General features: G+C 44.4%; 1 protein-coding gene across 2 annotated transcripts in view; it reads left to right on the plus strand.

The window, feature by feature from the left end:
- plekhg5b (pleckstrin homology domain containing, family G (with RhoGef domain) member 5b) overlaps positions 1-21638 on the plus strand; it is a 105432-nt gene that overhangs the window by 14897 nt on the left and 68897 nt on the right. The window contains exon 1 of one of the 2 annotated variants that reach the window (XM_015967131.3): positions 9875-10209. The exons of the other annotated variant lie outside the window; for it this stretch is intronic. Within the exon in view, the coding sequence (XP_015822617.1) occupies positions 10092-10209 (118 nt within the window). The 5' untranslated portion in view covers positions 9875-10091. Of the gene's footprint in view, positions 1-9874; positions 10210-21638 lie in introns of those variants that run through there. 2 annotated transcript variants of the gene reach the window in all.

Here is a 21638-nt window from a genome sequence, read left to right on the forward strand (position 1 = left end):
TAAAAAAACTCTGTCCACACGTACCCGGATAAATACGTTGTTAAGGACATGCCCGACCTGTAGGCGGCAGTACTTCCCCCGTTCTTAACCTCGTCCTTCGTCTGTGGTCTTCCACAAGGAGCAGTAATTCCGCTTGCAAAAACAAACAAGCAAAAAGCGCTTGGACAATTGATAAAGCGAGCGCAGCTCTGAGGGCATCCATGCTGTCGGCTAGTGTAAACACAGGTCGCACACGTGATGTCAGCATTTTTTTGTCACGGAAAGTGACGTTGCGGACCTTAAAACTCCGGTTTTGTCTGTCCACACGCAGACACCCAAAACGGAGAAAATGCAGATCTTCACTTTGGCCGGAGTTTTTAAAAAGATCCGTTTTCGTGTGGATGACAGGCCAAAACGTAGAAAAATATCTACGTTCTGGCAGATCCCCGGCTACGTGTGGACAGGGCCTTACTGGGACTGCAGTAGCTCCCTGTGGTTTCCTCATCAAAGCTTGGACTACTCACCAGGTTCGGACACCTGCCACAATATAATAAAGGTGTCATTCACTGGCCTTTTAATAAGTACTCATGGTTTCTAGTAAGAATGAATGAATGAATGCCTCTGGAGTGGAGTGGGGAACAAATGCTCCAGTTTCAGGGGTAGAAGTCTGCTGGAGGAGTGGATTGGTGGAAAACAGGATTTAAAGGCTTCTGCGTTATTAGCCCTAGCCTAAACCAACAGTCCACATATAGATTTTTACTCTCAATCATCATTTCTCCACACCTCTCACCACAGTTTCTTCCCCTCTGCTGTTTTACTCATGAACGGCAATCCTAGGACTGCCCACTCCAGTCGCTCAGTTCCAGTCACATGACCCGGTGTTCTGTTTGTACCTGAACTGTTCCACTCTGATTAGTACCTACTGTGTATATAGTAGTAATTATAGCCACTTTATAGTAATTATTTTATCATGAGTGTGTTATTCCTTTTCTTTTGCCCCTAGTACCGCAGACATTTCCTAATGTTGTGATTTCTCACACATTAGGCAATAAAACATTGTGATTCTGATCATTTAAGTAGAAAACAAAACAGTATTTTCAAATAAATCAGAATTAGCTCTCATCAGTATCTGCCCCCTACATCCAGAATCAGTGCATCTCTTACAGACTCGTTGACGTGTCCGTTACCATCCGATCGATGAAAAACAGGCCACACAGAGGCTGACTGGCACAGAAAACATGAAACGAACTTAAATCTGTCATGGACATCAGATATAATCATTCTTTGCACATCAGTTAGGATTTTTCTGATAAGTTTGAGTGAAAACACAAAAATTATCTTTTACTGTATTTTCTTCCCATAATTAAATTTTTACTGCATGATTATCTTTCAGCAATGTTTTCACATGGATAATCTAGAGAAACAAAACTTTGTCTCCTAAACGTTGAACGTTTTCCCTAATGTGGTAGGATGTGATTAGTGGAGAAACACAATCAAGCTGTTCAGTTAGTTTACTTTATAAAACAAACACATTTAGAAAATCACTCAGTCATGATTTGCAAATATTTCCTCCACTTTCATGCTAGCATAAATTTTGAGATGAGGAATTTTAAAATGAACATCCATCCATTAGGGCTGGGCAATAAATAAAAGATGTTTCGTTATCGAAATTTCTGACAATTGTAAAAATATTTTCCCCATGTCAATAAATTTGATTAAAAAAAATTGAAAGATGTGTGTAGGTCGGCAACGTTCATGTCCCTTTAAGAAGCGGTACCACCTCGAGTCACGTAAAAATGTGACCCCCCAAATTCCACTACCTCCGCTCCGACACGAACGCCGGAGCAAAATCGGTCCCGTTGTAGTCAATCAGAGCTGTTCCACTACTGCGGCCGTGCGGCGCCGTGCGCCGCCCTCTTTTCCGGTGTCCGGCAAAAATAGGATTGATTCTATTTTTGCCGGTCGCCGGAGCACCTCCGCAGTAAATGGACAGGAATCACAACCGCCCAACAGGAAAAGGAGCAAGCACAACTTCCGTTTTTCACAATAAATCGATAAACAAAAGGCGTTTTTTGTTTCATATGCACAGGTTTAACAACTTTTAACAACTATCAATGGCGGCTGAACTTTAAATGCACAAAAATAAGCCATAAATACAGTTTCCACTATCAAAGTAGTCGCCTTTGTTGATCCAAGCACTGCTGATCTCTCAACACAAATGATGGGCAGATTAAACAGCTCATTTCGATGCTTCTCCCACACAACGGGTGTTTGGATCTAACTTCCGCGTTTATTGCTCGGACTGTATCGCAAGATCTCGAAAGTCCCGCGCATGCTTTTTTGCGCACCTCAAGTCTCCGCACCGGAGCGGAGCTGTTGTAGAGCGGGTCCCAGTAAAAATTGAGTTCGGAAGCGAGCGGCTGCGGAAGGCGGGGGCAGAGCGGAGGTAGTGGAATTTGGGGGTCAATGTAATACATGTGACAGCCCCATCTAGTGGACAACTTTTGTCTCTGCACATACCTGTAGTTATCGTCCACTTATCGTTATCGAGGTGAAACCCTCAGTATGTTGTGAGAGGGATGAAGAAACCACCCTTCGTCACTTTTTTTGACAGGTCTATTGTTCTTTGAACTTCATGACCTTTCCCCCAAACTACCTTACGTCAAACTCGACAGGTGTATTGTTTTATGACCTTTTATGACCCCATATGTCAAGAAATGAATTGATGACTGTTGTATAATAACCCTTGAAGTTATTGATTGTAATCTCCGAGACCCCTTCTGTCAAGATGTATTTTGATGATCTGCTTTGATGTATTCAATCTGCCCCACTTTACGTCAAGTTAGGATTGATGACTCTTTTGTGTTAGGATACCTCACCCCACAGTTCCCACAGCGTAATACCCCATATCCCTCTCTCCAACCCTGCTTGCCTCTTTAAAAGCTCGGATCCATTTCAGCGGACAGACTGAGAATGTATCAGAATGGTGAAAGGCCGAAGAAATACCTCTAAGAAAATGGTGAAGCAAGAGGAGATGAAGTGTCTACAACTGATGCTTCAACCTCTGCCCGAGAGGAGCAGGAGGAGGTGAAAGAGGAGAGAGTGCACACGTCGTCACCGCTATCACAGACCTTGCTCTGTGAAAAATCCATAGCGATCCATCGGCTGCCTGCAGGGGGCGGCGCTCCCCGCAAATCTACACTCCACATGTGTAGAGTTCAGCTTCCTCCTTTTGGCGGTAGAGAGTCCTTGGAGCAAATATGGCCGCTGGCAGGGCCAGACTAACACTTTTTTGTACCCTGGGCAACAATATTCAAGGGTCCCATCATCACAACCTAAGGATCACAATGATATGGTCATATACAGAATATTTTATTGTAAAATCTCATTTTTCTGCTTTAGTGCTGCAACAAGGTTTTATTAATAAGAAATTATTATACCTTTTGTTTTACTACAGCATCGGTACGCTTCCTGTGCACAGATTATTAAGGATGCTTGTTTCAGCTGTGAGATTAGACGATAGGGTCACTGAAAAAATAAGTTGTCACACACGCCATGGAAACTTTTGGAGAATCAACTATCCTGATTAACAAGGTTATAAAAGCTCATAAAGGAAAAATCACTTTGATGTGTAGGGGATCTTTTCCAGGCCCTCTTTAGCAGGGTGGGACTGGGAGGAGAGTGCCTTTTAGCTGGAAGCTAACCAGAGCCTGGGGCTAACATCACCACCCGGTGGAACACTAGCGACATGAAGGTCGGTTGGTTGACCGGCACGTGTCTGAGTCAGCCCGGTAAAAAGGATTAAGGACACCGAGCGGACTCACGTTCACGTTTGAAAGCAGCGCTGAATCCAGAAACCTCAGCACAAAGTGCGTTCATTGCTCTGAGCCAGCATGACGAACAAGGGAACGGCGCCGCTAACTCAGTTCGGGTGTTGCTTTCCATCCTAAGGGTCTACGTAGGGGGCGGGCGTATTACGTGAACGGACCCATCTGATTGGCCGCATATCAGAAGGACTACATTTGATTGGTCAAATAATACTTCCGCGTAAAAAAACAGAGCTGGTTTACAAAAAGTTGATGTATGACACGGATGGAAATGTTTGAACCAAACATTCATCGCCGTTTTTGACGTGCTTTGCGATGGGCCTATCGCACGACCTCTTATCCCGATGACGATAATTTTTTGATATATTGTGCAGCCCTAGTATGAATGAATCATCTTTTAAAGGGGCATTATGGAAGTGTGACAGCCAAAACATGTATAGAAATAATAAATGTCTTCTTCATACATTCTCCTGCAATGCCCTGGTCCTGTAGAATGAGCCCTGGCATTTTTACTGTGATTGCCTGTTTTTCTGTAAAATCACAGAAAAAGAGAGATGCTCGGGTCGAGCAGGCTGCTTCATGCGCGTTCACGCTCAGGCATCGCCCGTAGCATTTGCTATCCGTAGCTTTAGCAGCAGAGAGAGAGGCAGTGCCAACTCAGTGACTTTGTCGCTGTTCCTAACGCCTAGTGATGAACCTAGCTACATTTCTGAGGACTCTTAGCTACTTTCTTCTAGATATTTCCTGCAAATTAGCAACAAAATAGCTCCGAAACGTTCTTTGAACGTTGTTTCAGGTGTCATCAACGATATAAAATTTACAGATACAAAAGATGCTACTGGTGCTGTAGCTAAAACGTTGGACTCTCGTGAAGACCTGGGTTTGATTCTGGATGTGAACATAGTTTATTTAGAGTTTCTTTTTTATATTAATGGTATATTTTTTTACAGTAAGATGCCCAAATTTTTATTTGAGACTTGCCGAACGGCGTTGAATTCACAGATAAAAAAGATGTGGGTTCAACTTTCATTTTGGAACAATTTTTCAAGCAAGGGAAGGGAATGATCTGAGCATGCAGGAGGACTGACCCATCATAAACCTTTGTCGGCTGTGCTGAAGAGAAAGGTACAGAACCAAATTATTTAATTAATTAGCTGCGCGTTCTCCTGTCCTCTGTCCTCCGGGCCACACACACACACAAAGAGCTGACTGTCTCAGCTGTTATTTTCGTTAAGGAGTGTGCACGTACAGCATGCGCGCCTCGTGCATGAGCCTACCATTGAAGCTGCTGTTACGCTTCTGGCCTGAGGGGGCAATCACGAGCATAAAAATTCAAAACTCCGTAAAGTCCCTTCAAGTGAATAAATCTTCCCCGTGTTTTAACCTCCTCCCACAATGATGGCCGAGAGTTTTAAGACTTTTAAGTTTTAAGTTTTAATATTTCAACCACCAGCCAAAATGTTGGTGCTGCTTCAATAAAACAATTGAATTCATACACTTTAACAACTATTTCTAATATTCACAATTAAGTCATCTCACATCTGTACCAACTATAACCAGTTTTTGACTTGGAGCTTCACTCTTTCCAACACTAGCTCTAAAACCGACTGTCTCCTTGGAGCCAGCAGTCTGTCCATCTGCCACTTCCTGAGGAGCTGATCAGAGAGCTGATGGACGACTGCTCCTCACCAGGCTGACTGACAGCAGCTTTTTACTAGATGAAAAGTAATTGGCTGCACATATTCTTCATTTGTGGAGGGAACGCAGATTATCAGTTTAAAAGTAGTGAAAAGTGAAACCAGATGAATTGCATTGATCACTCGGATGATTGGATGGCTGATTGGTGTCTGGAGATCACGTTTCACATCTGGGATTCATTGTGGCCTGACATTGGATGGAGTTAGTGTGTCTGCTCTGAAGGATGGAAGAAGTTGTTGGAGAAGCTCATCTTTTCTTCTAATCATGCATGTACGCGCACACACACACACACACAACCTTTCTCTGCAAGAGCACGCCCAGGTCTTTAGCTGCCCTTCCTGTGTCGACGCTCCAGTTCACACAGCTCCTTCCCCTCCAGCGCACGCTCTCCGGGAGGCTCATTTACAGTCTCGTCATATTGCACCAGCTCTCACACTTATTTCTCAGCACAGCATTAATACTTCAGTGAGTGTGAATCCACTGGGAAGCCCGTTCATTGAGTTTCACTTGACATTTCTGTCTCGCTGCATTAAATTAAAGGAAGCCATGTTGCATGTGTCCCCTTTTGTTCTGAGATGGGTTGATTCCAGGAAAATCTATAATAAATGAAACATGATGGAGAGGAAAATACAAGGGCTTGGCGAGCAGTTGTGAAGCTTCGGCGAGGAAAACTCGATCTCAGCCCCAACACAAACGCAAAAGATGAATATTTAAAGTCAAATATTGCGCTTCTCCCCAACTTTGAAAACTTTAGTGCATAAACTTGCTTTCCATAACTTCTTGGGAGTCTTGCTGTCATTGAGGGCTCTTCAGGCAACCAGCAGGAAACAATTTAAAGCCAAAACTTGTTTGTTTTCCGTGTCTACGAAAGTCTTTGTTTTAAGAGCAGCTGGTTTTAGGATGTGGAGTATGCAAAAGTAACAAGTCCAGCTGTTCAAAGGTCACAATCACTCTGCTGTTTTATCTCTTTGCTGTGGTCTTTGAGAGAAAGCCTTGAGTAATTTTCTGTGTTTTTAAAGAAAAAAGGTCTCTTGTTCCAGTTCCAGAGGTTGGACGTTTGCTGGAGGAGTGGTGTAGAGGAAAATGACAGGACTTTGACTCTTTCGCTACTTTCGTTCTGTCTTTCCTGGCCTTCAGATGTCGTAGATGGTAGGCCATAGGACTTGAAGAAAATGTTGATGTCAGGCATGAATATACAACTCAAGGGTGACCGCTGCAAATGTATAGATTGAACGAGTGTTCAGCACCTTTAAGAAACATAAAATAAATGTAGGTGTGATTTGACCATTTTGGGAATAATCCACAAGAAGCAGTAGATCATAATGTCAGGAGAAGCAGACACAGGAGAGCATACGGTTGGAGGTGTGGAGAACTTTTGGGTCTTTGATTTTTTCTAGTTTGTTTTCTAGGCCTCAGACAAATCATGTTCTCCTGAGATGAGGTAATCATCCCGACTTATCAGACAAACTTCAGACTTTGAGTTCAAAAGTTCAACCCCCCCCCCCCCAGATTGCTTTCTGTGAAAACTGGCATGAATACAAGAAAATGCTCACTTTGCTCTGGAAAGATAACCATGAACTGCCTTAAAGGCAGAGTTTGAAGGGAAAGGCTGGATGCAGGTTGAAAGACTTAAGTTATAAGTTTAGAGCACTTGTGCATGAGGCAGACTCATCTGGATTTTATGTTCCTTAATGGACTAATTATTAGATCAGAGGGGCATGACACACAGTTATGAACACGTCATGCATTTGCCCATGTTGTTGTTTCATTATGAAAAACACCCCAAAGCGGGGTTTGGCTTCGTGAGTGCATTCTTCTGAGTTTAACCTTCTCTTTAGGTCTGCTAAGCTAACAAGAGACAAGGTTGCATCATCATCATGCACCGGTCCTCCCCATCCAGGTAGTTTCAAATCCGTAGCCCTACTCTTCTGGACTGTAAACACTAACGCCCACTCTCTCTGAGTTGTGAGCAGGTGATGAGTGCAAATGTCCTTATCTAGTCTGCACATTAAATAATGCGTAGAGCTGGAGTGCTTAATCTTGGTCGTGGAGTGTCACAGCTCTACCTGATTTTAATTACCAGGTGATTTTCTGCAGAGTTTCATGAGCTGCTGAACAGCTGTTTCAACCACTGAATCAAGTGTGTTGGATCAGAGAAACTAAAACATGCTGGATACTGGCCCTCCAGGACCAGCACTGAGCAACCCTTGCCTAGAGTGTGAAACTGCATTTTTGGCTGAGTACTACAAGAATTTGTTCTTTAATTCCATAGAAAGGTTTAATTACCAGAAATGATTGGATTTTATCTTCAGGAGCTTGCAAACACCAATCCAGAACGTGACCGTGATTTCACCGGCGGTTTGTTGAACCTCCATCAGTGCCAGAGTGAGATTTCAGACGAATTACTTCTTTAATCTGGCACCATTTAAACGTTAAAATCACCTGATTGGTCAGAGCGGTGATTAAAACCAAAATACTAGCCGCTAGCTGAATGGTTGCAAAGTTTGCTGGGGGAGCATCACGAACGGACTTGGACATTAAATAGGACAACGAATGTTTTAGGAACAGTTTTAGGAATGACATGCATAAAATGAGCTATTTTAAAAGTCCCTTATTGTGATGTCACAATAAGGCAACTTAGCATAGCGTCATGGAAACAATATATCTTAAAGGTCAAACAATGTCTCCTTTAAACAGAAGTCAATACTAATGTATTTGTTTTGTTTGCAGTGGGGAAGACGGTTTTGAAAAGAACAAAGTGCATTCGGAGGAAGAGTAGTTGTAAATCCAGTTGTTAGGGTTATCCCGGTATTCCACATCCTGTCCATTCAGAAGTCTATAAATGGAAAAGACTGTGTAATGGTAGTAGGAGAAAAAAGTCTGCATCTTGGTCTTCTTTAGACGTTAACTGGACCTGAACACTGAAAGTACAGCCCGTTCCTGCGCAGAGCGGCCAGAACGTGCGTCAGTAAAAGCATATTTGGTTTTATAAAATATTATGTGTATGAGATAAAAGCTCATTTCCATGTCAAAGAGTGACACAACAGACGAGGAGTTTTTGGTGTTTTAAATGGCTACATATGTCTTTTGTTTTTTAAATTAAAGCTTATTTTGTGGATGATAAAAGCGAGGCCGTCTAATACCCTCGGCTTCCCCCTTTGTTTGTCTAGTAGGTGGGAATTGGCCCTTGTGTTTGCAGCCCGGTTCTCATGCACGACTGCTGTCTTCATTAAAAGGGAAGCTGTATGCCCAAAGCTGCTTCAGATTATTACCATATGTCTGCAAAGCCCAGAGCTGAGCAGCAAACCAGCTCTCATCCTACCCTCTAATTTCTTATCCCAAAATTGGACATGTGGGTCGCTATGTGTGACAACGTCCCTCCCTTCCTCCGGCCGGCGCGGAACGTTCTCACAGTATTTCTTCCCATTTTAGACGCGTAATAGCAGTGCATGACATTTTCTGCAGCGCTGGTTAAGATAGTGTGCCTCTACTTGGAGCATCTGTTGTTCTGACCCATCAGCTGTTGTTCCAAGACGTTCAGGAAGTACAGCGCCCTATCCTGCTAAGCATATTGTAACTAGACTCCTGTTGCTCATTCCCATAACCCAATGAGTGCATTGTACCTTCACAGAAATAACAGAGCCCATTCAGAACCGGGCTGATGCGTTTGTGAAAGCGCATAAATCTTGCAGAGCTCAAAGGGTGTGGGCAGTAATCAATGCAGAAAAATGTCGGCCTTTTACAGTTTGAGCAGAACATAAAGAAAATCTGCTCTGGATGTAGGAGAATGCTTAAAAGAGATCTTTGTGTAGCCCGGTCCAAAAGCCATTGGCCCAGATTGCCCATCCCAGCATGCAACTCACCTCAGCATGAATACAACACTTGTCTGATGGAGTGGGCAGAAAGTCGTCGCCCCCCCCCCATCACTGGGAGATCCTACACATGAGCGGCTTGTCTAGGAAAAGTTTTGTGTTGTTTGAGGAACTCTGGCATGGGTGAGGTAGAGGCTCAGAGAAGGCAGCAGCAAATGAAAGGTTACTTACTCCTCGAGATAAGATTGCTGCACCTTTTCGCAGCTGGACGTCTGTAACTTCAGTCAGGAATAGGCCGGGTAAATGGATTAGAAGAGGGCAGCAGTTGGTTCTTGACGGCCCCTGGTGGGTGGCTTTTAGTGGATGAATGGTTGAAACCCTAAAAGGTCCACAGGATCAACAGGAAGCTGCACTGGAAAAGAAGGATCATAGCCATGTAATAGTCTTTGCTTTGCAGGTGGCACGTTTCAGTACTGCTGTACCCTGGAGATGTAATTGAAGCGTTTTTACTCTCACGGATATGTCTTCAGGACGGGTCAGACTCTGTTCAAACCAAGTTCTAGCGAGTGCATGCAGGGTGAGGTGGAGAATCTGAATACTGAACAGGTTTGGAGATAGCGGTGTTTAAAGCTGAGTTCAGGATGTTGAGTTTTGAGGGGTTCAGGGTAGTTTTGTGTTGGTGCAGGTGGAGGGGGCTTCTGGTTGATCCGAGCTGTCCAGAACGAGACTAGTACTGGTTTGAACTTCATTACTATAACACGCCACTCTCTGGAAGATGTTCCTTTACTGGAAGAAGCGTGGTGCCTATGAACTGGAGGCTTTGCCATCTCCCATCAGTCAAATGGAGCGCTATTCCTGGTCTTCATCCCTGGATGTCATCTATGATCTGTCTGGTAAGCTAAGCTCCAACTGTGTTTGTGTGTCTGGTTTTTTCAGGTATTCACTCACTCATTTCTCTACCTGATTAGACCTGTGCAGGAGTTTATCCCAGTGGGTGAAAGGCAGGTTACACCATTGACGATCCATCTCAGGACCCACACAAAGGCATAAGACAAATAACCATGCACACACTTGCACCAAAAGTCACTTTGGAAACCCCGAGCAATTAAAGGTTACAGCTCTGACTGAGGAAACCAGAGTACCTGGAGATGGATGTAGTCCACCTGCCACTCTTATGTCTGGGCTAACTAGGTAGGGAGATCCACTTATGATGATCTTGAGGGAAACTTAAGTCAAGTTGTTTCCAACTAAACCTTCAAGATCAACAAGGGAGGTAGGCACAGGGTCAAATTGTTTCACGTGTGTAAGGGTGAGGTGGCATCTGGGCTAAGTCGGGTGATGACATCATCTCTGCTTCATGTCAAAGGCTTAATGATAGATCTAATGGGTCTGTGATGCTGGCTTCATGTATGTAAGCTGACATCAGCTTGATTAGTGCATTAATGAACAACAGAGGTAGTTTAAAGCTGCTATAGCGAATCTGCAAACAAGCTAGTTGTTGAACGCAAACAAGGTCACCGAACACTCGCCCCTCCCCTCGGGTATCTTCCCTGGTTCCGCGTCCACCGGAACCAGAAACCCCGCGTTGCCAAAGGAAACAAGAGCGCGCTAAACACCAGTCGCCATTTTCTCGGTCCAAGCAGTTAACTCATTCGCTGCCAGCGTTTCTCAGTTTTTACAGTTTTTTTTTAAGAGTCACAGAACGTTGCGCGCTAGCATGATGTCGATGCCAAAACAACCAAAACAAAGAGGAGACTCACCTCTTACATCAGGAAGAAGTTGTGTGTTTCGAGCGTTATCCGTTCTTTCATAATCCGTTGTTGAAGTGTGATCGGCAGACGCTTTTCCGGTTCGCGCCTCACTTTTTTTACAGGAACGGCCCAAAACGATCTCCAAACACATGGATGTGTTGCTTCCTGATCATGTGATCTGTGACGTATGCGGATGAAGATCGGCTTCAGGGCTGAGATGTTTGCTCTCTCAGCGCGGGGGCTCGTTCCGATGTTCAAACAGTAAAAAAAAAAAATGCCAATGACGACTTGGCAGTGAATGAGTTAAATGACACAGCATTTCCTCCCATTCAACCAGCAAAATAAAGTACAGAAAGTGGTGAGAAAAGGGCAAAGAGACTTGGTTTATTTTTATTCACTCGGTGCTGTACCTGTAAAATATTCACTAATATCAGCCTCTTTAAACTCCTGACTGCAGCAATGCAACAACCTAGACTTCCTGTCTTAAGAGAGAGGTCACTACAGTAATCCCTCGCTACTTCGCCGTTCGTTCATCGCGGATTCGCTGCTTCGCGGATTTTTTCTTTGGAGCATTTTTCAGGGGGAATTCGCAGATTCGCGGTATTTTTCACTGATTCGCGGTATTTTTCTACGCGAAATATCAAGAAATTCTTGTTTTTTTTAAATCAATTTCATCATTAAATGCACTTTTTGTAATAAAACTATAAAAAACCAAGTAAAAATTTTTTTTCTTGAGTTTTACCCACAAAAAGAGAATGTGATCATACGATAATTCAGTATAGTACTGTATGTCAGACAGGTCGGCTGGATTCGGGCGTTGAGCTTGTAGGGAGCGTGGTTTCACAGACGCGGAAGTGATAGTGTCGGTGAAACGCCGGCTGATCTAGGAAACCCCCGAGCGTTCGAGCGTCAACGAAGTGACACGGAAATGCCGGGCTTTCCAGAAGTAAGTAAGATAACTTACTATGAGCTGATAGTTCGTGGGATGGATCGGTAGGTTGGAAACTCTGATCATGAATCTGAAGAAACGATGACTGAGTGGTGAGCTGGAAAGGCGACTTCCGTTTATAGCCGCGGTTTGTGACGTAGGTGCGACGTGGAGGGAATCCCCGCGAGGGGCATGCTGGGAGTCCCTACTTCGCGGATTTTCACCTATCGCGGCCAGGTCTGGAACGCATCTACCGCGATAAACGAGGGATTACTGTATGGGAAGTGGTTCCACAGCTCTGAAACATTTACTGTGGCAGAGCTGGCCTGTGGTTAGTGACCCAGGTGCTTTAACTATAAAATGTGTCACTCCTACTCATGTAGTTTTGCTACCTTAAATGATGATTTAACATCTACACTTAATAATTCAAACGCCAAGTGTGCATTTCAAACTTAAGACTGAGGATTATTACTCTTTCTGTGATGAGCATCTACCTCACTGTGTCTGCAAGAAGAAACTCGGAGACATGACACATAGCACCATCATTAAGCAAGGGAAAGGTTGTATCTTGTGAGGAAAACGAGGATTTGTTCTGTTTTTACATGAATGTGTTGGGTCATAACTAAGATCTGGATGGTGAAACTACAGGAACCTCTGATGCAGCAGACAGTTTAGAAAGATATCATCAGGCGAGATGTTTTCAGTCGGACTTTAATTTGACATCTTTACAGCTTATTTCTGCTGGTGCTGTGTGGTCTTGAACACTCTGCAAGTAGCCCACATTATTATATTAAAAAATGGAAATGTGTAACTGATGATTAAAACAACCTTCATGAAGTCTTAATTCTGACAATAAGAGAAGGCGATATGGTACAAGAATGTTTTGCTTATTTCCCTCTAATCCTCACATTATTGTGCTCTCCTTATTGGGAAGCTCTCGGTAACGTTGTAACGTGGTGCCGACCCCAAATTGGAGAAAACTGCATGAGAGCAGACGCACATGAAATATTTAGAAGTGCGCAGCAGAAACTAAAATACCTTGCCGTCTCCTTGCAGAGCTCATTTCAGCCTTTAGCCCTAATGTTCTTGCATTAGCACAGTGGTTTGATTTTAAGGCCAAAACAAACCCAGATGAATATAAACCCAAACTCAAAAGAAAGTCAGCCATTTTGTAAGTTTATTTAATTAATTTATTTATTTTTTTAAATAAGGGCGTCTGAGTGAAGTGCACTTCCACCCTTTCTGAACGCTGAACTCATGCTGATCATAAAGGCTTAGTCAGCACAATTACAGATGGCGGAACGAGGGCACAACACACTGGTTTGTGACACAGATCAAAAATGTTGTCCATTATTTTTATTACACATACACTACTCCCAGTAATAATTTGAAGTCTGTCCATGACCGAAGAGCTCACTCATGGGATGGAATCTGGGGCGTTTCTCAATGTCAAGGCACCTGGCCTTTGAGCCAATGTCTTGCGAGGCCAGGCGTCTTGCTTACGATGACACTGTCCCTCCTTGGTCAAAGAAAATGGTTAAATGGAACAGACTTGCATCACGTGACCGCGGCTTCCGCGGCAGTTGAAGTAGCTGCCGGCTTCTGATCCGCCATCCTTGTGAAAATACCGCGGTGTATTCTGGGAAATTTTTGACCAAGGCTAGGCTACAACACACCTCCCGTGTATCCTTGCTCAGCTAGCTAAACGGCTAACAAACGGAGAACAGATGCCTCGGTAGAACATGAACATTGGAACACGCCTCGATGGTTCCTGATGACTTATCGCCTAGGCAACCGGGGTGGGACCAAGACATCAAGGCAAGGTTCCTTGGCATTGAGGAACACCCCTACAGTTGTCTTTCAAATTGTCTCCGCACGCAATTGGACAGTGCTAAGACTAATTAGAGCAAAAATGGGACAATCGCTATGGAGATCAGTCGATAGGGCTATCCACCAAAGAGTAAAATGTAAATAGATCCTTTCTCAAAATTAAGGCCTTATGTACATTTATCTGCTCATGTCTCACTGTACCAACTCTGGTGTTAAGGCAATTGTCTCCTTTCAAACCGTGCACTGTGATTGGCTAGACACAAAACTGTTTGGTCCAAGGGTGGACCTGCTGCTACAATGGAGCGTGGCTAGACCGACCTTCAGAGCAACGTCTTATTACTGCTATGGTTTTTCTAGATTTCTACGCTAGTTTAATCAAATTATTGACCAAATCAAATATCCATCCGTCCATTTTCTTCCGCTAATCTGGAGTCGGGTTGCGGGGGCAGTAGCCTAAGTCGAGAGGCTCACACTTCCCTCTCCCCATCCACTTGGGCCAGCTCTTCTGGGGGAAGCCTAAGGTGTTCCCTGGCCAGGTGAGAGACAGTCCCTCCACCGTGTCCTGGGTCTTTCTTTAGGCCCTCCAAAATCATATATATTGTTTAATAATGAAGCAGCCCTTTTGGGGCATTTTCTTTTTTATAGCAAACCTTGTTACTTACAATAATGGGCCAACATGTTTTTACCACCTTAGTTTATTTCCAACTACATTTCAGCTGCAGAACTTGGGAGTTCCTGTTTGTAGATCCAGAAAACTAAAGGTTTCTTTGCTGCATTAACCAGAGGAGGCTGCCTTGTGCCCAAAGTAAAAACATATGCTTGTCCTACCTCAGGTTATTCCCAGCCAACTAACAGAATTTTCTTCTATTAAGTTTGATTTTTAGAACCCATAAAGTCTAGAAAAAGCTCAAGCTTTCACAAAAGGTTTTACTGTTCTATAATGCCAACTTATACTTCACCAATGACTGTACTTTCTGGTTTAAATACCTTCAAACATCCCAGCTATGCAGTAATCCCCTCATGACCCTTCCTACAAATGGTAACAGGTTATTGAGGTTTTACCTAAAACTTGACCTTAATGCACGAGTCCCTAGGTCTCCTTTTCCTTAGAGCATTTCTAAATGAGTATCAGAGTAAATCATATATTGGGTTTCCTTTCCATACAGGGGACAGCAGTGGCCCAGTAATCGGAAGGTTGCAGGTTTGATTCCGTCTCAGACCAGAGAATGGCCACGTTACCATTTCTATACGGCAAATAGAGAAGCAGTGAGTGCTCCTCCACCCTCCTTTGGAAGGGTTTACACTTGTTGTTCTGTGGTTTTCAGAGTAAGACATGACGACCCCGCGTTTGCTTAGATGTGGTGGAGGAAGGGAGAGTAGGAGTGTGTGTGTGTGTGGAAGAGATGCACATGTGTGTTTTTACTACTGTGGGGGTGAAAGGACATTTAGCAGAAGGGGTGTGTTCTGCCCCCACAGCCACTGAACCATTGGCATTAGAAACAGCTGCAACCTGCTTGGGTTTCTGCTCCACCTGTAGAGGAGCACTTGGACCACGGACGTCATTTGGATGGTGGTGGGGGGCGGGTGGAGCAGTGTTTACATGCCCTCTGACTTTTTCATATGGCAATTTTTGTCCATTTGTTGCTTCTGAGGTGTAACATCCGAGGTGTAACATCCGAGGTGTAACATCCGAGGTGTAACGTCCGAGGTGTAACGTCCGAGGTGTAACGTCCGAGGTGTAACGTCCGAGGTGTAACGTCCGAGGTGTAACGTCCGAGGTGTAAAGGCTGAGGTGTAACGGCTGAGGTGTAACGGCTGAGGTGTAACGGCTGAGGTGTCACTTTTTGTAAATGAGGTAAATTGACCAAACATTCCAAAAATGAATGTGAAATTTGGATCATTAGCTGTGTTTCCACTGTGAGAGTTCTGGGAAGTTTCTGGGAGGGGGAAAATTGTCCGGGAGATGGGATGGCTCTGTCCGCTTAACCGTGATGTCTGCATGCTAAATCAGACCTTTCAGGACTTACCGAGACATCAGCATGTCGCGACTGCTTTGGCAGTGAGCGACGTCACTGATCAGCACCAAAAGGTGACCAGGGACAATAATAAAATCAAAGTTTTACCCTGTCGAAGTATGGCAACAGGGGGAGTGGCTGTGCGATGTAAAAAGTGGCGTTCATGACTAGAAGAAGCACTGTTTTTTACCGTGCTCTGTGAGACAACAAAGCGAGGTGAATTACAGCGTTGTGAGGGGAAATTCGGTGTTGGTTAGGTACTCTGCTGATTCCTGAAAGGGTCTGGAAAGTGGTCCTTTTGGCCAGCTTGGTGAAATGGAGACACATTCTGCAAAGTTCCTGTAAAATTCCCCAAAGTTCCCATAAGGGAAATGACCTTATTGACCCCACCACCGCTCAAGCCATTTGTGTCCATCCCCTTCAAAATCTAAATGATCTCCTTGCCTTCAAAGATTTAATACCTTTCAGTTGTCAAGTCAGATGTTTGTGTCCCGTAGTTGAAAATTTTAAATTAAATCATTTCAAAGGGCAATTGGCTATGCCCATCTTGAATGTAATTGGCTAACATGAATTATGATGTACATCTAATGATTGTTTTGTGAAAGCTGCATTAAAACCCGCCAAGTGGTGCTTCTGGTGTTGTGTTAACGAACACCCAAATACAGAGACATGAGCAAACATGTCATCATCTGCTGCCCAAAGGCAAATATCTGGAGGTAATTACCAGGTCTGGTGGTTGGTGCTAATTGTTGCTGAATCATGAAGGTTGAGACCTTTTTGACTCCATCAACTCACACTTATTTCCAACCCTAATCATTGTCTCCCACTTTTGCTGATTCACTAATCTGTTTATAACCAAATGTTTGTGCTACTTTTGTCGGTAGATGCTGTCGGAGAAGGGTGAGATGCAACGTTTACTTTTGACTGAATGCTTTAAGATGACTTATTAATGACCTGTAAAAACAACCCCAATAACCTAAAATGACTTATTTCTAGATGTAAACAGTTTTAGGAGACAGGAATATATGAGAGTTTTGCAAACTATAGAAAAGTAAAATACAATCTTTTTCCCGTTTGTGCTGGACTGTCTTATTGCTCTTTGTCTGATTGCCATTCACCCGCACTCCCCTCTCCCAGGTTCTTCATTGGGGTACGGGCTACAGTACATATGGCAGAGTTTGTGGAGACTCATAAAACTATAATGTAAAACCGGAGCTGACACCTAAGCAAACACAGATAGCTCCTTTTTCCCCATACCACCTGGAGACCTCACCAAACAGATGGCATAGCAAGGAATTCCTTACATTTCTAAAACGAGAACCATGTACAAGTAATACATATGGACATGTTTTCTTTTCACCGTTTCCCAAATGAGCTAGTAACCGGGAGGTAAGTATAAAGCAGGGTTGCTGTTTTGTTTAGATCCCATCTTCACTCCATAAGTAAAATCCACTGAATTATGATAAAAACAGATACATATTCCATGTATCTAACTAGATGGGTTATGAACTCCCAACAGTTATGATTGATTGATTGATTTTTTTTATTAATCAGCATTCAAATAGGATCGGCACCTCCAAATCTGTGACCATGGTTCTCGACCGGGAAAGGGTGGCTTGCCAACTCCGGGTCGGGGGAGAGGTCCTACCTCAAGTGGAGGAGTTTAAGTATCTCGGGGTCTTGTTCACGAGTGAGGGTAGGAGGGATCGGGAGATCGACAGGCGGATCGGTTCGGCGTCTGCAGTGATGCGGACGCTGAACCGATCTGTCGTGGGGAAGAGGGAGCTGAGCCAGAAAGCCAGGCTCTCGATTTACCGGTCGATCTACGTCCCAATCCTCACCTATGGTCATGAGCTTTGGGTAATGACCGAAAGAATGAGATCACGGATACAAGCGGCCCAAATGAGTTTCCTCCGTAGGGTGGCCGGGCTCAGCCTTAGAGATAGGGTGAGGAGCTCGGACATTCGGGAGGGACTCGGAGTAGAGCCGCTGCTCCTCTGGATCGAAAGGAGTCAGTTGAGGTGGTTTGGGCATCTGGTCAGGATGCCTCCTGGACGCCTCCCTGGGGAGGTGTTTCGGGCATGTCCTGCCGGCAGGAGGCCCCCGGGTCGACCCAGGACACGTTGGAGAGGTTACATCTCCAATCTGGTCCGGGAACACCTTGGGGTCCTGCCGGAGGAGCTGGTGGAGGTGGCCGGGGAGAGGACGGTCTGGAGCTCCCTAGTTGGGATGCTGCCCCCACGACCCAGACCCGGATAAGCGGAGGAAGACGAGCATTCAAATAACTCAATGAATACAGAATAAAGATGACCACAAAGCGATAAACACGAGACGAGGCTAATCAAAAGGTACTGGCTGAAGCATTTGCTTATTACGCCAACCCTTTTAACAAAGACCTTTTTAAGAATAAAACAGACGGGCAGACGGACAGAAAACTTTACACCTTAGATAAGTAACTACATCAAAGCAAGACAAGAGCTTCAGTATTATTATTGCTCTTTTCATTCTTGGTTTATATATTTTTCTAATGCTCTATTTTTAAACAAGGAAAATGAACTACATCTTTTTAAATCACTGTCGTAGCTATTCCAGAGGTCAGCTCCACTAACAGAAACACATCTCTGCTTTATATTTGCCCTTATCTTATTTTTGTTAAAGAATTCTGTTCCTCTGAAGTCATGCTGACTCTCTCCGACTTTGAACAGCTTCCGAGTACTGCGGCAAAGCAAACTATTTTGTGCTTTATACATTATCTCTGCCATTTTATATTCAACTAAGTTTAGATGATGGCGTCATTTAAAAGCAGAGACGAGCCAAAGTGCAGGGATTAAACGCCGTGCTCCTCCGCTCCGAAGCAATCTGCTCATGCTAAGTAGCTTACTGACACTTAGCAGTTCGCTCCCTCTTGAGAAGGGAGTCATGAAGACACCATTTGTTGAAGGTTATTGTGTATACATTTTATGTTTAACTGCCTCACCCCATTGTAGTATGTCCTCCTCCGGTTATGGATGGCTTTGAAGATTTAATCTGAACAGATGAAAGCCCCACTAGTTGTCACACTGATGTATATTACAGTTGTTCTTCGTATTTGACTCATCCCCTGGGGGAGCAGTGAGCTGCAGACATGGCCGTGCTCAGAAACTATTTGGTGGTTTAACCCCCCTAATCGAACCTCTTAATGGTGCTGAGGGTGAAGCGGGGAGGAATTGGTCTGACTGACTGTGGATTTGAACCCACGGTCTCCGAGTCTCGGGGCAGACACTCGTACCACCAGACCACTGAGCTGGTCACGATGGATTTTTACCACCTTAAAAAAACTCCAAACAATGATTTCATTGCAGTTCATACAAAGAATATGGTGCACATGTTTATGCTTCCATTGAAGTTATTCTGGAAGGAAGGCCACGGATTCTGACCAGAAGGCTCACTAAGTTGGACTTGAACCTGCTTCTGCTACTTTCAATAATCTAAATGTGTATAAACTGAGATTAGAGGTTTTAAGACGGCGCCGATCCTGTTAAACTGTTTCTCTATGAACGTTGTCCTAAGAGCTGTACAACAGTTTATATTTTAACTGTTGTTGATATTTATGGAAAACCCCGCTTTACATATTGAAGATAATTCTTCCAGAAAACTCTGAAAAAGGAAACGAGTCAGGCTATCTTTTGTTAGCATCTAATATTGGTTTCAGCTTCCATGTTTCTTTCCAACCTGAGCTCCAGATTGTGAACTGCTGTAGCATTTTTTTTACATGTACCAGTTATAGGATCGTCACATTTTAGTCTGTGTAAATATTGTGCTTACACACCACATTTTATACATACTACCACTGAAAAATCACACCATGAATGCTTGAGGGCCGTGTCTGACTTTCACTTATCAGCTGATCACTTCCTTTAGTATGTTTCTGCTCAAATTTCTCCCAGTTGAAGGTATGACCTCATAAACTTTTTCATGTCTTTAATTTGCCAAAACTTTCAAATTTCAAATATTAATTATCTAAGGGCTCAATAAAACATATTTACTTTATGGCACTTTGGCACCTCTGTGCTCCAGGCAGTGTCTCGCTGTGCGGATGCGATACACCACTGTCTCTGTAGTGTGCAGGCTCATTGTCTACCGCTGTGTGTGTGTGTGTGTGTGTGTGTGTGTGTGTGTGTGTGTGTGTGTGTGTGTGCGCTTGTTTGCTTTTGGCTTAATCAGCACTGCTGAGTCCAGGAATTCCAGTTCATCGGAGGGAGAAAGCAGGAGAGTCGGCAAGATATGAGCAAGCAAGAGAGAAGATGGAGGTTCAGCAGATAGCGACGTGTTTTAAGAGAGAGCCGAGGACGAGCTAAAATCGGGGAAAAGGAAGAAGCTGTCATTTATTTAACGTCGAGTGAAACAAAGAAAATAAAGTTATGAGTTAGCGCATTTCTCTGTAACTGGTCAACTTATCAGATTTATAAAGTTCTTAAAACTCTTTGATTAACAAAGTTTTCCTCAGTAGAGCAACTATTCCCTCAAGTATTCATAATCTTTAGCTATTCACACGCACACACACACACACACACGCGCGCACGCACACACACGCACACACGCATGCACGCACGCACGACACACACACACACGCACGCACAACACACACGCACACGCACGACACACACACACACACACACACACACACACACACACACACACACACACACACACACACACACACACACACACACACACACACGCACGACACACACACACACACAGACACACACACACACACAGACACACACACACACACACACAGACACACTCACACACACACACACACACACGCACGACACACACACACACACACACACACACACACACACACACACACACACACACACACACACACACACACACACACACACACGCACGACACACACACACACACGCACGACACACACACACACACACGCACGACACACACACACACGCACGACACACACACACACACACGCACGACACACACACACACGCACGACACACACGCGCACACACACACACACGCACGACACACACGCGCACACACACACACACGCACGACACACACGCGCACACACACACACACGCACGACACACACGCGCACACACACACACACGCACGACACACACACGCACGACACACACACACACACACACACACACACACACACACACACACACACGCACGACACACACGCGCACACACACACACACGCACGACACACACACGCGCACACACACACACACGCACGACACACACACGCACGACACACACACACACACACAGACACAGACACACACAGACACACTCACACACACACACATGCACGACACACACACACGCTGGTGGGGATGAGCAACGATGTAGCCACTGACGAAGGCTGCCAAGCACAGGCGACCACCACCAGCAGGAAAGAAGGGTTAAGTGTCTTGCCCAAGGACACAACAGCAGAATTCTCTGTCCGGAGCCAGGATCTAACCTGCAACCTTCCGTTGACTTATTTTGTTTTTTCATCTGCCAAGTGCAGGGTTGAAAAAATCATGGATATGAGTATTTTTGTCTCAACAACAAAACCGTTCAGTAGAAACTGAACCAAAGCTGGAGCACTCGGGTCAAAGTAAAAATATTTTATCGGTGCAAATAAATGAACTCGTCTCAATAATGGTGTCTTCATCACTCTGACGAAGAACCCACTGCTAGTACTTCATAGTTGTTGGCCCTAGCTGTTGAGCACTCTCTTGTCAGGATGTGCTTTTTCCATTTCTGCGATGAGACCAGAGGCCAGTGAGGC

The sequence above is a fragment of the Nothobranchius furzeri genome, chromosome 15 (genome assembly GCF_043380555.1).
Source record: "Nothobranchius furzeri strain GRZ-AD chromosome 15, NfurGRZ-RIMD1, whole genome shotgun sequence".
NCBI lineage: Eukaryota > Metazoa > Chordata > Actinopteri > Cyprinodontiformes > Nothobranchiidae > Nothobranchius > Nothobranchius furzeri.